Genomic DNA, 16,173 nt, shown 5'->3' with positions numbered 1-16,173 from the left:
TCTTCTACATCGCATTCATCAGAGTAGCTGAAGAATGCAGCAACCCGTTGATGCATTGAGCCAGGACAAACCACTGTAGACAATGCCGTGATGACGTCTCCCTGACTCCTGGGGAAAGTCCAGCACCTCCACCGAATATGTAATGACGTTTATTAATGATTCAGGAATGCGATACCCTCAATCAAGCGCCAGGCACCGAGAGCGCAGAGCCATCTTCATCGGCGAAATGACTACGAAATGCGGCTGTAGGAGGCGCTAGTCTTCCCTGCGCCATATTTTCAGCCATTCGCCAGCATACAGAATATAGCAGAGCACGCTGCGTCGTAAAATTCAAACTAGAAACAAATTAAGGCTGCTTCGCACTAGTTGCGCCAAACCTGAAGGATGTGTGGAGTTCGGAGGTTTCCTTTGTTTCTATTTCTTCCGCTGTATCGTTCTTCCTCTCTTTCTTTTATTTCTTCTCATCTTTCTGGTTTTTCTATGTATGTTTGTCTCTGTTCATTTCTATTTCTTCCTTTATATGTGTATATTTCTCTGTCTCTTTCTTTTTGCCATTCTTTCTCTCTCCCGCTCTATTTCTCGCTTCCTCTTGCTTTCTGTATCTTTCTTCGTTTCTCTTTATTTCTTGCAATCTGTGTATTTGCTTCTTTCTTTCTTCATTTATTTCTCTTTCTGTCTGTCTTCCTTTTCCCTCTATTTCTCTTTTTCTCTTTCTTTTGATAGTATGCGTTTAATGGTTTAGGTACGGTGAGCGCCTTAGAGGCGGGACAGCAACGGGACAGCAGTCAGTTCCCAAAAACGGAGCCAGCACGAGCACCAACCACAACAACCGTCTTCTTCATCGTTTCTATACGCGTTAGCCGTATTTATCACTACAATCACTCCCCGGTAGAAAAGGAGCCATCCTGGCGACCTATGGCACAGGTAATACTGGTGGGTCGTAGTGAGGTATCAATCGGTCGACGTGAACAGTCTCGCGCCCGCGGCGCCGTTCATCCGTAGGTGGCTGAAGAGGCTCAATAACGTAGCTGACCGGGTGAAGTCTGGCGTAGGACCCGTTAAGTGCCGTCATACTTAGAGACGAGCTTTGCGGAAAGGCCGGGGGCAGATGAGGGCACGCGAAGCCACACGATTGTTCCAGGTGAATATGACGAAGGAGATAAGTTTCGGTCATGAGAGTGTTTCTGGCGGGACTGGTCGTGCGTGGTAAGCGAGCGTGCGAGCTGCCGACATTCTTCGGCATAAGTGGCGGCTTCGGCTAGAGTCGTAGTTTCTGAGGGGTCCGGTCGGTACAGAAGAATAGTATCCAAGAAGGAGGAAGGTTCCCGACCATAAAGCAGGAAGAACGGAGAAAATCCCGTAGTAGATTGAATGGCGCTGTTGTAAGCATACGTGACAAACGGCAGTATGCGGTCCCAATTCGTGTGGTCATCGGAAACATACATGGAGAGCATGTCGCCGAGTATGCGATTGAATCGCTCGGTCATCCCGTTGGTTTGCGGGTGATATGCGGTAGTAGTGCGATGGACAACGTTGCATTCGCGGAGGAGTGCTTCTACGGCTTCGGGTAAGAAGGAACTTCCGCGGTCACTGAGTAGCTCGCGAGGCGCACCATGCCGAAGAACGAGCTTTCGAAGGATGAACAAGCCGACCTCATGCGCTGTGGTCTCTGGAAGCGCGGAAGTTTCAGCGTAGCGCGTGAGATGGTCCACAGCGACGATCACCCAGCGGTTGCCATCTGGTGTGTACGGTTGGGGACCGTACAAATAGATCCCGATGCGGTCGAACGGCCTAGGGGGACAAGTGAGTGGTTGGAGTGGCCCTGTGGTCGTGTGCAGAGAGCTCTTCCGGCGTTGGCACTTAGAGCATGAACGAACGCACTGCCGAACAAAGCGGTACATTCCGCGCCAGTAGTATCGAATCCGGAGGCGTGCATATGTCTTCACCACACCAGCGTGGGCGCAATGCGGATTCGCGTGAAAGGAGGCACAGACGTCGGAACGTAGATGACGAGGGATTACCAACAACCATTTGTGCCATCAGACAGGTTGTTTCGGCGGTACAGGAGGCCGTCGCGGATTTTCAAGTGGCGAGCAGTGCGTCGAAGCGAGCGGTTGGTAGTACGTGGAGACGCCTGAGACAGATACTCTCGGAGAGAGGCTATCCATGGATCCTGGCGTTGCTCAGATGACATGTTGGCATGTTCAAGAGATGAACAATCGCAGCTGGAAATAGACGCAACAGCACACTCATGGGGAAGTGGCGAACCAGAAAGAGCGTCGGCATCCGAATGCTTACGCCCTCACCGATAGACGACATGGATGTCATAATCTTGAAGACGGAGTGCCCAACAAGCTAGGCGACCCGATGGGTCTTTTAATGACGACAACCAGCACAAAGCGTGGTGATCAGTCACGACGTCGAGAGGGCGGCCATATACGTAAGGTCGAAATTTCGTGATTGCCCAAACGATGGCAAGGCATTTTTTTTCCGTGACTGAGTAGTTCTTTTCCGCTTTAGTGAGAGTGCGACTGGCGTAGGAAACGACATACTCGTAGAAGCCAGATTTACGCTGGGCAAGGACAGCGCCGAGGCCTACTCCACTAGCGTCCGTGTGAATTTCGGTTGGAGCATCCGGGACAAAGTGGCGTAGGATAGGTGGGGATGTCAGAAGATGGCGTAAAGAGGCGAATGCTTTGTCAGAAGCGGAAGACCACGCCGAGATGTCTTGGTTGTCGGCAAGTAGCTGTGTGAGTGGGGCGATTATTGTCGCGAAATTGCGCACAAATCTGCGAAAGTACGAACAGAGGCCTATGAAGCTACGGAGTTCTTTTAGTGTAGACGGCCTGGGAAAGTCGGCGACAGCGCGAAGCTTTGCAGGATCGGGACGGACACCATCCTTGCTGACAACGTGCCCTAAGATGGTAAGCTGGCGTGCGGCGAAATTGCACTTCTTCAAGTTCACCTGCAGTCCCGCGTCCGCAAGGCAAGTGAGGACGCTTGCGAGGCGACTGAGGTGGGAGTCGAAGTCCTTCGAGAAAACGACGATGTCATCCAGATAGCACAGGCACGTGTTCCATTTTAGGCCTCTTAGGATGTTGTCCATCAGACGTTCGAAGGTGGCAGGCGCATTACAGAGGCCAAACGGCATCACGTTGAACTCGTACAATCCGTCAGGAGTTGCAAACGCAGCCTTGGGGCGGTCGGCTTCATTCATAGGAACCTGCCAGTAGCCCGATCGAAGGTCTAAAGAAGAAAAGAACTCCGCTCCTTGCAGGCAATCGAGAGCGTCGTCGATTCTGGGCAGCGGGTAAACATCTTTTCGCGTGATCTTATCAAGACGCCTATAATCAACGCAGAATCTGATGCTGCCGTCCTTTTTTTTCACCAGCACAACCGGGGAGGCCCAAGGGCTGTGTGAAGGTTGTATTACGCCACGTTGAAGCATGTCGCTCACCTGCTCGTCGATGACCCGGCGTTCAGCGTGAGAGACTCGATACGGACGCTGGCGCAAAGGTGCATGTGTGCCGGTATCAATGCGGTGAACGATGGCAGAAGTGCGGCCCAAAGAACGTTGGTTATGATGGAATGACGTTTTGAAGCGATCAAGCAGCGCCAAGAGTTGGGTACGCTGAACAGGGGGGAGTTGAGAATCAAGCGATGGAAGGAATGCCTCGAGAGATGAAGTGGTAGTGGTATCAGAGGTAATGCTGTTGACGTGAGGAGTTGTCGAGCCATCAGGCAAGTGACTGGAGTAAACAGAAACTATTTCCTCAAGGTGACCTATGAGTTCGCCGCGGAATAAGGTGGCTGGGGAAGAAAACGGGTTCGTGATATAGATGGCGCCGCAAGAGTTTTCTATAGTGACAACTGCGAATGGGAGAAGGAAGCTCTTGCGAGAGCCAAAGGCTTCGGAGGGTGTAAACAGGGCAGTGGCAGAGGACGCGCCGTCGCAAGAGAGTGGCACAAGAACAGAGGACAGAGGAGGAATGTGAGTGTCCGCAGCGACGACGACTCGAGAAGATAATGCCTGGTCAGAGGGCCCGTCATACTTTGGCGTTTGACACAGCGGCAGTTCACACATCGTTGACAACTCAAGTTCGGCACGCGCACAGTCAACGACGGCATGATGAGCCGAAAGGAAGTCCCAGCCCAAGATGATGTCATGCGAACATGGTGAAAATACTACAAATTCAACTGCATACAAAACGTTCTCTAAGACTAGCCGAGCTGTGCACGCCACAGAAGGTTGGATGTGGTGCGACGTTGCCGTACGGAGAGAGCCGTCGGAAAGCGGGATCGTAATCTTCTTTAACTTGCGGCACAGTTCACCACTCAGCACAGACACAGCAGCACCAGTATCAACGAGCGCTTGCACAGCTACACCATCAATATACACGGTTATTTCGTTGGCGGGTAGAAACCGAGGCCCTGAAGTTTTCGATATGAGCTCAGCTCTTACCTCGGGAACTGCGATGGTTAGTTTTCCGCTGGGACAGGTGGCGGTCGACGAACCATAGGCGAAATGGAACGGCGCCGTGGAGAGGGTGACCTGTGCCTGTCGAAGCCGCGATGACTTGACGATGACGTGTCCGACGTGGGGTGGAACTCGACTGAGGTGGCTCTGTATGATAGTAGCCGTAACCTTCTTCGCCAGCACCTTGGCGGAAATCACGACGACGACAGAAACGGGCGACATGGCCAGGGAGACGGCAGGAGTAGCAGATCGGCCTGTTGTCGGTTGTGCGCCAAGGATTAGAGGACGGTGGTGCGGGACGGCGAAAAGGAGGCGGGTCCGGGCGTACAGGCGTGCTTGTTGTGTAGAAGGCATTAGCCTGTCGAGCAGGGTCCGTGACGAGTGGTAGCGACAGCGATGGTCGTCTGGCGACCTCAGTGTAAGTCAGAGGTGCGGAGGTAGGCGAATGATGGTAGGTGGAAGGCAGAGCGTCAGAGACTTGCTCCTCTATCGCTTGTCTGAGCGTTGGGGTCAGCGTATGCGCACTGGCCGGAACGTAAGGCACAAGGGACAATTGTCGCGCCACTTCTTCGCGGACGAACTGTTGTATCTGGTGCATTAACGCGGTCTGGTCGGTAGAAACAGCGCCAACGGTTAATGCAGACATTGCGGCCGTGTCGAAGCTCGGCTGTTGCGTAGAATTGCGCTGTCTCCACAGCTCGTCGTAGCTCTGACAGTACTGAGTTACCTCTGCGACAGTTTGGGTTTTTTTTGGCAAAGAGCATGTGGAAGGCGTCGTCTTCGATATTTTAATTTATTGGAGGAGGACGTACCGCAAAGACGTTACAAATTTCTTTGTGTTTCACTTCATGCGTTATTATTTGACGTTTTTCCGTTTGTGAAAATGTCGCACCTTTTACGTTTACTTCGAACGCTAAATTCCATCTTCATCTTCAGATGAGCGTCCGTCTCATTCTGGCTCTGTCATCTATTCGCCTCAGAAACTTTCAACGAACTTCATCCGGAAGTAGCTGTCTACGGAGACAAGCCATATTGTACACCGCGCTTACGGCGCTCAGCCGGCACTTTGCAAAGGGATACAAAACGCTTGTCAAACAGGACTATTTTCGTCGGAGTACATGCGCAGAAGTTCCGGTTCCTAAGATGTCTCTTCCTCCATACATAGTCTTCCGAAAGTATAGCTCTATGAGTGGGCTAACTCTCATCAGCCATGACCACAGCGCTGGTGTTTTACCTATTCAACAACAGTTCCGAAAACTACCACGTAGCATGATATATACTAATGCACGATTTGATGGAATATAATATCAAAAATACCAAACTACTTCTATCTACCCTACATTCGTTCGTCATTGGACAGAAACTATAGGCCCGCGCTAATGTCACGTGCCTTTCACGCGATGCCACATAACCGAGAAAACTGACCTCAAAGGACGTGCAACCACTAAGTATTTCATTTAGATGCCGACAAAAACCTGCACTTTTGGCAGAATACCTGGACAGTGCCCCCATCCAAATGTAATAAAACGCGGCTCCTTGCTGACTATTATGGCAGTTGTTGCTCGTCGTAGCTGGCAAACATGATTATAATTTCTCGTTGCTAAGAACTTTGTTGTTGAAACCCCGCAGAGCCACCTTTCTGTTTTTTTTTGATGAGGATGCTCTTTTTCCAACACTTTTATACAAACTGCCGGCATCCTTGCAAATCACCGCACGATAACTAACGACACGCAAAGCCGGTCTCTACCCTCATCCTGACCCCCGTGGTGATCTAGTGGTGGTTGTGGTGATCGACTGCTGACACGAAGGTTGAGGGATCGAATTCCAGCCATGGCTAACTGGAGGCAAACTGGTGGAGGCCCGCATGCTTAGGTACACGTTAAAGAACCACAGGTGGTCGAAATTTTCCGAGCCCTCCAATACGGTGTGTCTGATAACTATACCGTATTTTTGGGACGTAAATCTGCAACAGTTATATTACACCCTGATTCCCCACGTTAGTTCTCAGAGCTGAGTCCAATTGAATGCACTCGACTTATGCGCGCTTCGAGTCACATCAGCCGGGAGATTATGAATCGTGTCAGAGCTGAGAAGACACTTCGTCTTCGAAGAAAGAGAAGCGGATTAAACGAGGAGGGTGTTTTATTGGGCTTAAACGAGAAGGGTGTTTTATTGGGCTATTCAGAAAATGCTGGTGCTCACCCGCGCTGAAGTTTGGTTTTGACGTGAATTTCACGTCAGGAAGAACGGGAGAAAGCCGGACGGAACAATTGTTCCGGGTCCTCCACAAGTAAGGTGAACACCTCATTGGTACCGAAGACCTCATAGAAGCGTATATTTATTATACAAATTCGAAAATTTGTGTTCTGTTCATGACACCGTGATTAGACGTCATACAACCACCATTTCCCCCATAAAGTAGAATAAACGTTCTAGTTTTACTAGCTCAAATACCAATGAGGTGTTGACCTTACATGTGGTCAACTCGGTACATGATTCCGCTCTAGAAATGCGTCAGATACTTTATGCAGATGTCGCGATGCGTAACTCTCTAGAATGAACGGGTTACACCTTGTATAATCATTCATATCTGGCTGAACCATATATACTGCTACCATAGCATATTTTTTGCGTATGAAGGGGTGGTAGATATGTTGGAAGCAATTACTGTAACATTGTCCGTGTTTTAAGAACATTACTTTGAGAATCTGTACCTCACATTTTTTCACTTTCATTATACTACTGTGAGCAAGAGCGTTCAGCTGCTTATCAAATAAGACAGGTAAAATGATGTGTTCTGGTTTCACAGGTAATACTATTTTTGAAGCTTCAAGGTGGGTCCATTTGTAAGCCTCATTTGTGAGAAAACGCGATGGAAACAGTTATTTCCAAAAAAACGGACGCCGTTTTCAGGTGTTCATATTACGATTTCCCCAAATGCTTTATAGGGGACATGGTATGAACACAGTGACGACGATGTGTACTCTCTAGTCATCGCCATCCCACAAGCAAAACAGGAGAATACAGCGAACCACCTCTGAAGCAAGTCCGCACTGATCGCTCATACGTTATGATGCCAATAACGGAAAAACTGCCTGACAAATTACTTCCAGGGCTTACGTTCAACACAATTCACAAGCTGCGGGAGTGGCCTCGATTTCTTCCACGAAACCTTTCGTATAACCGTATCTCGTTTTGTCACAAGTGCAACGATGTTTCACACTGCTGCTCACATATATCGTCACAAACCATAAAAGATGTGGTGTGTATCAAAACATACTCTGAAAAATATGATTAGCTGCTCATTAATGATGCAGAACTATCCCATGGTAGTATGAATACTCTCGATAGCTGGGTCACTATCGAACTATCGATGCTAAAAAATAATATCGACAACGCTATCCATAGTAAATTTGATGGTACAGTCGATAGTATAAAACGAACAGCGCGAACTCATTACGGCATAAACTTAGTTCCCCGTGCGCGCGGTACATAGTAGGGCAGGGGGAGCAGGCTGGAAGGGAAGAAAGTAGACATGCTGGTGTTCTTCAAGAATGCTTTGCTGGCACATGATCATAAAGTGAAACGGTTCAGCTGTAGCGGAAAAAAAGCCGCTGCATGTGGTGGAATTGCGCGGCTTCAAATTTATATTGCATTTTATGATTTCAAAATCAAATAAATATCAAGAACTAACTTGAATTTATTGATGGACATATTCCACCATTTTCAGTGGGGAAATTATTTATTTCTCGCGCCAAAAATTGCTCATAAATTACGCGAAGCTGATAGTAGGCTATCGCAAATATTTTGGCATTATGGAAGGCCAGCAACAACATCATTATTCCCACCAATATCTATAGTATTGTCACGTAGTTGTGACGGTGAAAAATGCTGCAGCAAGACCGCGAAATATGGAGCTCTATATTTGGGCAAACTTTTGCCCAGAAAATCAAAACTCAAGATACAAGAGATACACGCTTCGCGCTGGTAGCGGCGATAAGAGTCGTCGGCTATCGAGTAATCTGATCATCGCTGGAACGCGTCGTCTTTTCTACATCAGTCATAGAACCTTCCAGCGTTATCACTGGTGCTCGCGTTAGCGCTTGAATATACTTGACTATTCGCGTCCGGCACGTAATCTTAACCCAATAATCTCAAACCATCGCAAAGCTTCTGAAACATCGCGGCGTGGTCTGCGTCAAACGTTGCTAACAGTATTTGTGGGTGAAACCCGAATACATCAAAACAAAGCACGTGGCAGTGATATCACTAGTTACCGATACTACTACCGATTGCACTATCCACAGTATGTCGATAGCAGTACAATCGAAAGTTAAAAAAAAAACTATCGATACTATCGATAGTCAATTTACGGATAGTTCTGCATTATTACTGCTCATGCGATGCATACTGTATTTCATGCCACGCGACATCTACGAAAAACGCTAGCTTTGTAATTGCTTCGGGCCCCATTCGAGCGTCAGATTTCTGAGCGTGCGTAGATTACCAGCAGAAAAATGCGCAACAAACATTATCAGGACACACGAAAAATGTCTGCGGATTTGTTCTATAGATGAATAGAAACGTAGCGTTTCGGTCGAAAATCATTTGGCGGCAATATAACATTTCATTCGATCCTATGGTCATAAAATTACGTTTGCGACAAGTTGCAAATAATATTTTTTGTTAAATATTTACAAAGAATGTTGTTACACACTCAAAAGTTTACTAATGTACTGTTGCGGGCTCGTTGGTATGATATCATGCGCATTATAGGGCATGGAAAGACCAGGTAGAAGAAGAACGTAGTGCCTGTGGGTGTCACGCCCGTCCTCATCTCTATATGCGCGATAAGCGTAATAAGAAGTTCAATTGTTCTTTAGTTATAGCACAAAACGAAAGAAATTAGATTCTGAATTATACGGTCAATTACTATTTTCAGTTGAAATACTGCGGTTATAAAAAAGAAAGCGTACTGAAATAAATTTCGTTAACTCAGCAATTGCTAATGTTTGCATTCACAATTGAACAATAATCTCATAAACGCCAGTAATTGCAGAAAAAGCACATCTTTGCACAGATATGACCGAAACAGACTTGATCAGCTATGTATGCACTGTCCTGCAACATTGTGCTATGGTACTGTCACCGCTGTAATATCATAGCAATCCAGTATTGCTTCAACAGGCAGGATTCAGTGATGATGCACCATGCGAGGATGTTGTTTGTGCGGAAGTTGCGTCCGCATAAGAGCCACTCATGCAATCATAAGTGTAGTACCATGTGCGATTCCTTGCGCAGTTGCAAACTTCCCTGAATTGTGCTTCACAGGGCATGATATTCTTCGAAAACCGATTGTTTACCCATAGTTCCATGGTTTGAACTGCAGCTGTAAAATAGTGAAAATAGCTGTCAACATTTAACGTTGATTGATATGCATATTGGAGAGGACGGGGGACCGCCCCTATATATATATATATATATATATATATATATATATATATATATTATATATATATATATATATATATATATATATATATATATATATATATATATATATATGTGGGGGGAAGAAAACAAGACACACGTGAAAATAGATTGATTTTTGAACACACCAGCCGAGGCCGATACGTTAAGAAACGAAGCTATTTTCGAAGTGTCTCTTGTTATGCTCACACACACACACACACACACACACACACACACACACACACACACACACACACACACACACACACACACACACACACACACACACACACACACACACACACACACACACACATATATATATATATATATATATATGTGTGACGCTATGAATGGGAGATGGCCAGCGGCACAGACGCCATACTTTTATTCTATTTCACGCGCACTTCTTCCTCGTCGGCTTCTCCTGCCATGGCTTCATGTGTCACACGATTCCCCCTCCCCCCGAAAGAGTGCGCGAGGTACTAACAAAAGTGAACGAGGAGTCTTATACGCGAAAATCAGGCCAATAGTTCCATGTCCCTAATGAGTTCAATGACCTCGCCAGTACTTTAGAACACGGTTGAGCAGTCCGGTGATCTCCAGCACAGCTCTGGTGGGCGTGGCTGGCTGTTCCACAGCAGATGACATAGGGTTCCCCGGCGCCTGCATGCTGAGGAATACACGGCTTGAGCTCCCGTGAAAAACGAAAACGGCTGGGAGACCTTGTAGCATTGGCAGGTCAGATGTCGTAGGCGTTGGGGTCTTTGTCGTGGCTTGCACACGCTGTTTGACTCTCGTTTGCGTGTCCGTTGACCGAAGCTGATGGAGCGATGTCTGTGTTCTTGACGAGAACATGGGGTGATTTCTTGCTTCTTTCGTCGTTGCCAGTGCTTTTGTCGCAGTTGTCTTGATCTGTGGCGCGGAAAGCATCCTTGATGACGCTCCTTAATGCGGAGGTGTCTCAGATGTTGAAATTGTTGTCGGTTTCGTTGGTGTCTCTTTTGGTGAACTTCTTTATGCCGCAAGTGTTCTTTAGATGTAGTTTCAGTTCGTCGTTGTTCTTGTTCGAGTAGCCGTTGTAGGCTCTGGGGTTCTTCGAGCTTCTTCTTTTGGCATTGCTGTTGTTGCGGGACTGGATGAGGTGGGCTTCTTGGAGTAAGATGAGTCTGGTTTTCTTTGCAAGTTGATGTGATCAGCAAAGAGTCGGTACTCGGTGGTCTACTGTAAGGCTTGTCTGGTGATGAAAGTAGTGTGCCAGAATCATCAGCAACCTTCCCAGGGTGTTCTGAGATGCCGTTCGTTGTGGATGTTTCAATCAGTTGGCAGCGCGCAGGGTTTAGTGAATTCGAAACTTCTGTATTGCTTTGGCTCTCAGGTGAGTGATCACTGGACGCTACAGCAGTAGCCATGACATCACCAGGTTTCGATTGCAAATGTAGGTACGAAAGCGTGCAATGAGCGTTATGAGCAACTGAAGCGCCACTTGATGCAAAACCATGTGGTGCGGCACGTATGCGATGCGACGAATCAGCTGCATTGGGTGGTTCAATAACGCCTGGAATACTATGGCGCAGTGAACAGGTAGAAAATGCCGATTTCTTTGCCCATGGGAAACCTGGCGGTAGGTTCGGTCTTTTGGGAAAAGGGTCTGGATGCGTTTCGGTCAGCAGATGCTTTACCTTGTCTTCTTGGAATTGTAAATTCCTAGTCGGTGTTCGAATGTGTGAGGGATAGTCGGAAGATTCATAAGATGGTACAATCGTCGCCAATTTTCTCACATGAGGTCTTGTTTGGCAAATGTGCTTGCTGCGTGAAGAGTTCTCGTTACTGTGATGAAAAGCCTTCAGCTGGTGGGTTATGGACAAGTCTTCATCGTACTCTTTAAATCGAATGATCATTTCTTCTTTGATTTTTTTCCAAGATTCGTTGTTTTGGAAGATGTGCGTGAGGTAAAAGCGGAAGGCCTCACCGGTGACGTAGTCGTTGAAGTTTTTGACCCTCTCCTGTTCGGACCATGATGCAGCGGTAGCGTGGACTTCGAAAAGGTGGAACCAGTCCTCTACGGGTCCATCGTCCGCTGATCCGGTGTACTTGGGGATGTCAAGGTCAGCCGATGGTTTTGTCATGATGGTGGTCGTTGTGTGCAGCAGGATCTGCTTCGGTGGTCTGCATGCGGTCAACGTGTCTTGCTGATGGCCTTGCTGCTGATGTGCGGATGATGAGTCGGCTGCCAGGTCTCCATCCTGTCGACTTGTGTGACGCTATGAATGGGAGATGGCCAGCGGCACAGACGCCATACTTTTATTCTATTTCACGCGCACTTCTTCCTCGTCGGCTTCTCCTGCCATGGCTCATGTGTCATATATATATATATATATATATATATATATATATATATATATATATATATATATATATATATATATATATTATATAATATCTGCGCTCACAGACTATAATAGCGTAAGTGAGACAGTTCTTCTGAATCTGGTAGGCAGTACTCGTCCAGTGTACAATACGGCACTGGCATTACGGCCAGGGTCGCTGAGCAGTTCGCGAGGAGGACCGTGAAGGAACACAGAACGATTCAGCATGAACGATGCGACGTCCTGTGCTGTCTCCGCACGAAGATCAGCAGTTTCGGCGTTAAGTCTAACGTCATCCACAGCACCATAGCCCATCGCTTGCCTACCGTGGTTAATGGCAATGGACCATAATAGTCAATTCCAACGTGGTGTAATGGATGGTTTTGGCACAGAAGTGGCTGTAATTGGCCTGCTGCAGGATGCGGAGCTTTTTCCGTCGCTGACAGTCGTGGCGACCGCGAAAGCCAAACAAATGCAAACATTTTCTCATAGGCGTTCCTATGTCTTGAGGACACCGGATTGAGCAGATTGCGGGTCGGAGTGAAAGTACGCGCACATTGCAGAGCGCGACTTTGGGAAATAACTTTCTCTTTCTTCCTATGTCACACTTTCTGCAATCGCTATCATCTCGCCCATCATAGCTTTTGAATCATATGTTGCAGAAATCGGCGCACGTGTTCTGGGAGCGAAAAAAGAGGAATGTGATGAAGAAGATGTAGACAGGGCGTGCTGGTTCACATTGATAATTTTCTATCTACGACACACGGCAAACCTTGAGCCTAATAGCTCTGCAGTAAAGCTCCTATAGCGTGTATGTGCCACAGCAATTAGAAAAATCCAACTACTCACCCACAGGAATGAAAAAAACTTCAAGTCCTTGTCCACTAAAATTTAACAACAAAACACAAGGGCGGGAAACACCAATTAGGCGCCGCATGTTTGAGCTTATCTTGTTAACATCTGTACAAAGTGCTTGAGAGGTGATCGAACGCGTGGCTGTTCATGATGATGATAATTTTCTATCTACGACACATGGCAAACCTCTGCCATATCAATTCTGCGGTCAAAACTCAGTAAATTGTAAACAATCAAGGGCATCGTCCATCCAGGGCAAACGGTTCATGTCTTTCCGAATGACCTTATTGGAGAGCCGGTCAAACACGAAGTGAATGGAACCATTCTTCTTTTATTAATACGAAAGTGTTTTATTCCGGGGTCCACCAAGACTTCTCTGATGTATTTCCGTCACGGATATTACGTTTGTAAAATGTACAGTAACGGATGACAAACAAAAACTAGAAGAAGAAGCTCATTGATGCGAATCACCTGGGAATCGAACCCACAACTTGTCGGTCCACGACGATAGGTGCTGGGCGCTCTACCCACTGCGTTACCGACACACATATACGTGGCTCCACAAACGCGCCTTGTAGATAACTAGTCGCCTGTAGGCTGGTTAACCAGTCGGGTAACCAGTGGGCTATTGTTACTGCGATCCAGGCGCACTAGCCGACATAGCATAGCCTTTTATAGTATAACAAGGAGATGGGAAACAGAACTGAGGGAGATGAGGAGGAAATGTAGGAGGGGAGAGAGTACATCATAGCATAGAAGGAAAGCAAAAAAGAAAAATAGACAGAGAGAAATAGAGAAAGAGGAACTCATAAAGAGAGAGAGATAAAGAACATTTACAGCGTATGTATCGCATACCGGGTGAAACGACTAACACGAAAACTAAAGGACAACAGAAGCGCTGATAATAATAAATCTTAAGGTTTAGCGTCACAAAACAACGATATGATTGCGAGAGAGGCCGGAGAGAGGAGGGCTCCGGAATTTTCGACCACCTGGGCTTCTTTACGTGCACTTAAATCTACGCACACGGGTCTCAAGCATTTTTGCCTCCACCAAAAATGTGGCCGTCGTGGTCGGGATTGAATCCCGCGGCCCTCGGGTCAGCAGCCGAGTGCCATCACCACTAGACCACCGTGGCGGGTAAAACAAGCGCTGAGTTTTGCTCGCGTTGCGCTTTAGCGCTGGTGTTGTCCTTTTGTTCTTGTGTTCGTTGTTTCACCCGGCGTGCGCTGCCATACGGCGCAGTGATCAACGAACCAGCACACAAGTACATTTTTAAGAGATACAAACAAAGAGAAGAAATGGAAATAAAGATCGACACATTGAGAAAGAGAAGAAATACATATTTAGTGAAATGTAAAAATAGCAGTAAGGAGAGACAAAACAGACATAGAAAGACATATATGAGAAAGAAAACGAAAATGAAGAGTTGGGGAGAGGAAGAGCAAAAATAAAGAGAAACAAAGATGACCGCCCAGCTCCACATTTGCCTCAAGGTTGGCGCCACAAAGGAGAGGCTGCCTTAATTTTTTTATAGCGAATGGCTTTTATTGGATACATTTCTCACACGCGCTATGCACGGATCAGGCTACCTCTGAATGCAGTTGAAATTGAGTGTTTTCGAACATCGCAACAACAATACGCGCATGACGGGAGCAGTTGAGTGCATGCTGGAACATACCCACTCACAAGGAGGAACTATTGAATTTACGACACCACATGTACACATACCGGCGCGTTTCACCCGCTGACGAGTCTGTTGAAGATCCATGAGAGCACTAGTGTGAGTTTTACTTGTTTGCACTTTGACTGCCATTTTTCTGGGCACAAGATCGCCCACTGCTAGCAGCTATCCCCGTGCGGGCGTATCACCGTTCGCAGAGTCTTCGCTCTTGCACACCCCGATTTTTGATGACCTCATATTGACTTCCTAACCCCCTCAAAAAGATATAGATTAGAAATAACCCACAGGCGGCCGGCTTATTCACATGACTAACACATCTGGCGCTATAACATAGTTTCCGTGCTGCAATGTAGTCATTTATATTCAGTTCCACTCAGGTGTACAAAATTCCACGAAAATCGAACAATTGTAAAGTAACAACTCTAACAACAGTTTAGGCCACTCTGTAATAACTCTGTTACTCAGGAACAGAAATTATCATCATCATGAACGGGGGCGCTGTTTTAGTCTTCTTCCTCTTCTGTTTCGCTCCCAGAACACGCGCGCCGATTTGTGAGCCCTGGGATGCCATAGCTCTGATAGGCAACAGAACGAGTGCGAAGATAGAGAACAAAACATGGCTGATCCATGCGTCATAGGAATCGGTATGACACGATAGCGAAACTTGTATTCACAGAAGTAGTGCTTATTGTGTAGTGATATATGAGAGCTTGTACAATATTAAATGGTGTTTGGCAGGTATATCACCGTTTGACGTGAATGCACCCAGGTTAAACCCTAGTGGCACACTTCCATCGCGAAGACTAACGCCCAAGATCATGGTTTAACCGTTGTGGTAGCTGAAGTTGTGAACATATACCTGGACACAGCGTACCGTGAATTACGGGCGAAGATGACATCAAAAAACACATAATAAACACTGGTACTCGATATGCACTTCTTCAAAGCGTCGTCAATAAAGCAGAGAAACGGCGCGGTGTGCGCTTCCAGGTAAAGGGGTAACCTACGCCTGTGTTCATGCATACACTACCACACTGCACTTCATGAGCACGGGAGGTAGATGTTCGTAGCTCCAGCCGCGAATGCGCGCAGGCGTTCCATGTCCCGATGACCTCCGTCTCCGTCCACCAAGGCGGGAACTTCGCCGTCAACATTGTTGCCTTTCTGCGGCGCTTGTCGCAGCAGTTTTATCAGTCGGTGCTGCCGTACTAGAATCAGGTGGCGGCGGAGAAACACCGTTGGTGCATGCGTAAGCTGCACTACTCCGACCACGAGCCGTCACACGCTAACACGAAGCAAAAGGCAAACACCGTAAC

General features: G+C 47.2%; 1 protein-coding gene across 16 annotated transcripts in view; it reads right to left on the bottom strand.

Annotated features, from left to right (window-relative positions):
* LOC119402282 (uncharacterized) overlaps window positions 1–16,173 on the bottom strand; it is a 330,925-nt gene that overhangs the window by 24,702 nt on the left and 290,050 nt on the right. For 12 of the 16 annotated variants that reach the window (XM_049418569.1, XM_049418570.1, XM_049418571.1 and 9 more), the window contains one exon: window positions 9,758–9,866. The exons of 3 other annotated variants lie outside the window; for them this stretch is intronic. In XM_049418569.1, coding sequence (XP_049274526.1) covers window positions 9,758–9,866 — 109 coding nt within the window. Of the gene's footprint in view, window positions 1–9,757; window positions 9,867–13,167; window positions 13,203–16,173 lie in introns of all 16 variants that reach the window. One more of the 16 variants, XM_037669414.2, reaches the window with a different exon arrangement.

This window comes from Rhipicephalus sanguineus, chromosome 8, assembly GCF_013339695.2.
Source record: "Rhipicephalus sanguineus isolate Rsan-2018 chromosome 8, BIME_Rsan_1.4, whole genome shotgun sequence".
NCBI lineage: Eukaryota > Metazoa > Arthropoda > Arachnida > Ixodida > Ixodidae > Rhipicephalus > Rhipicephalus sanguineus.
Note: the sequence above shows the minus strand (reverse complement) of the source record. Positions and strands in the feature narration are given on the sequence as shown.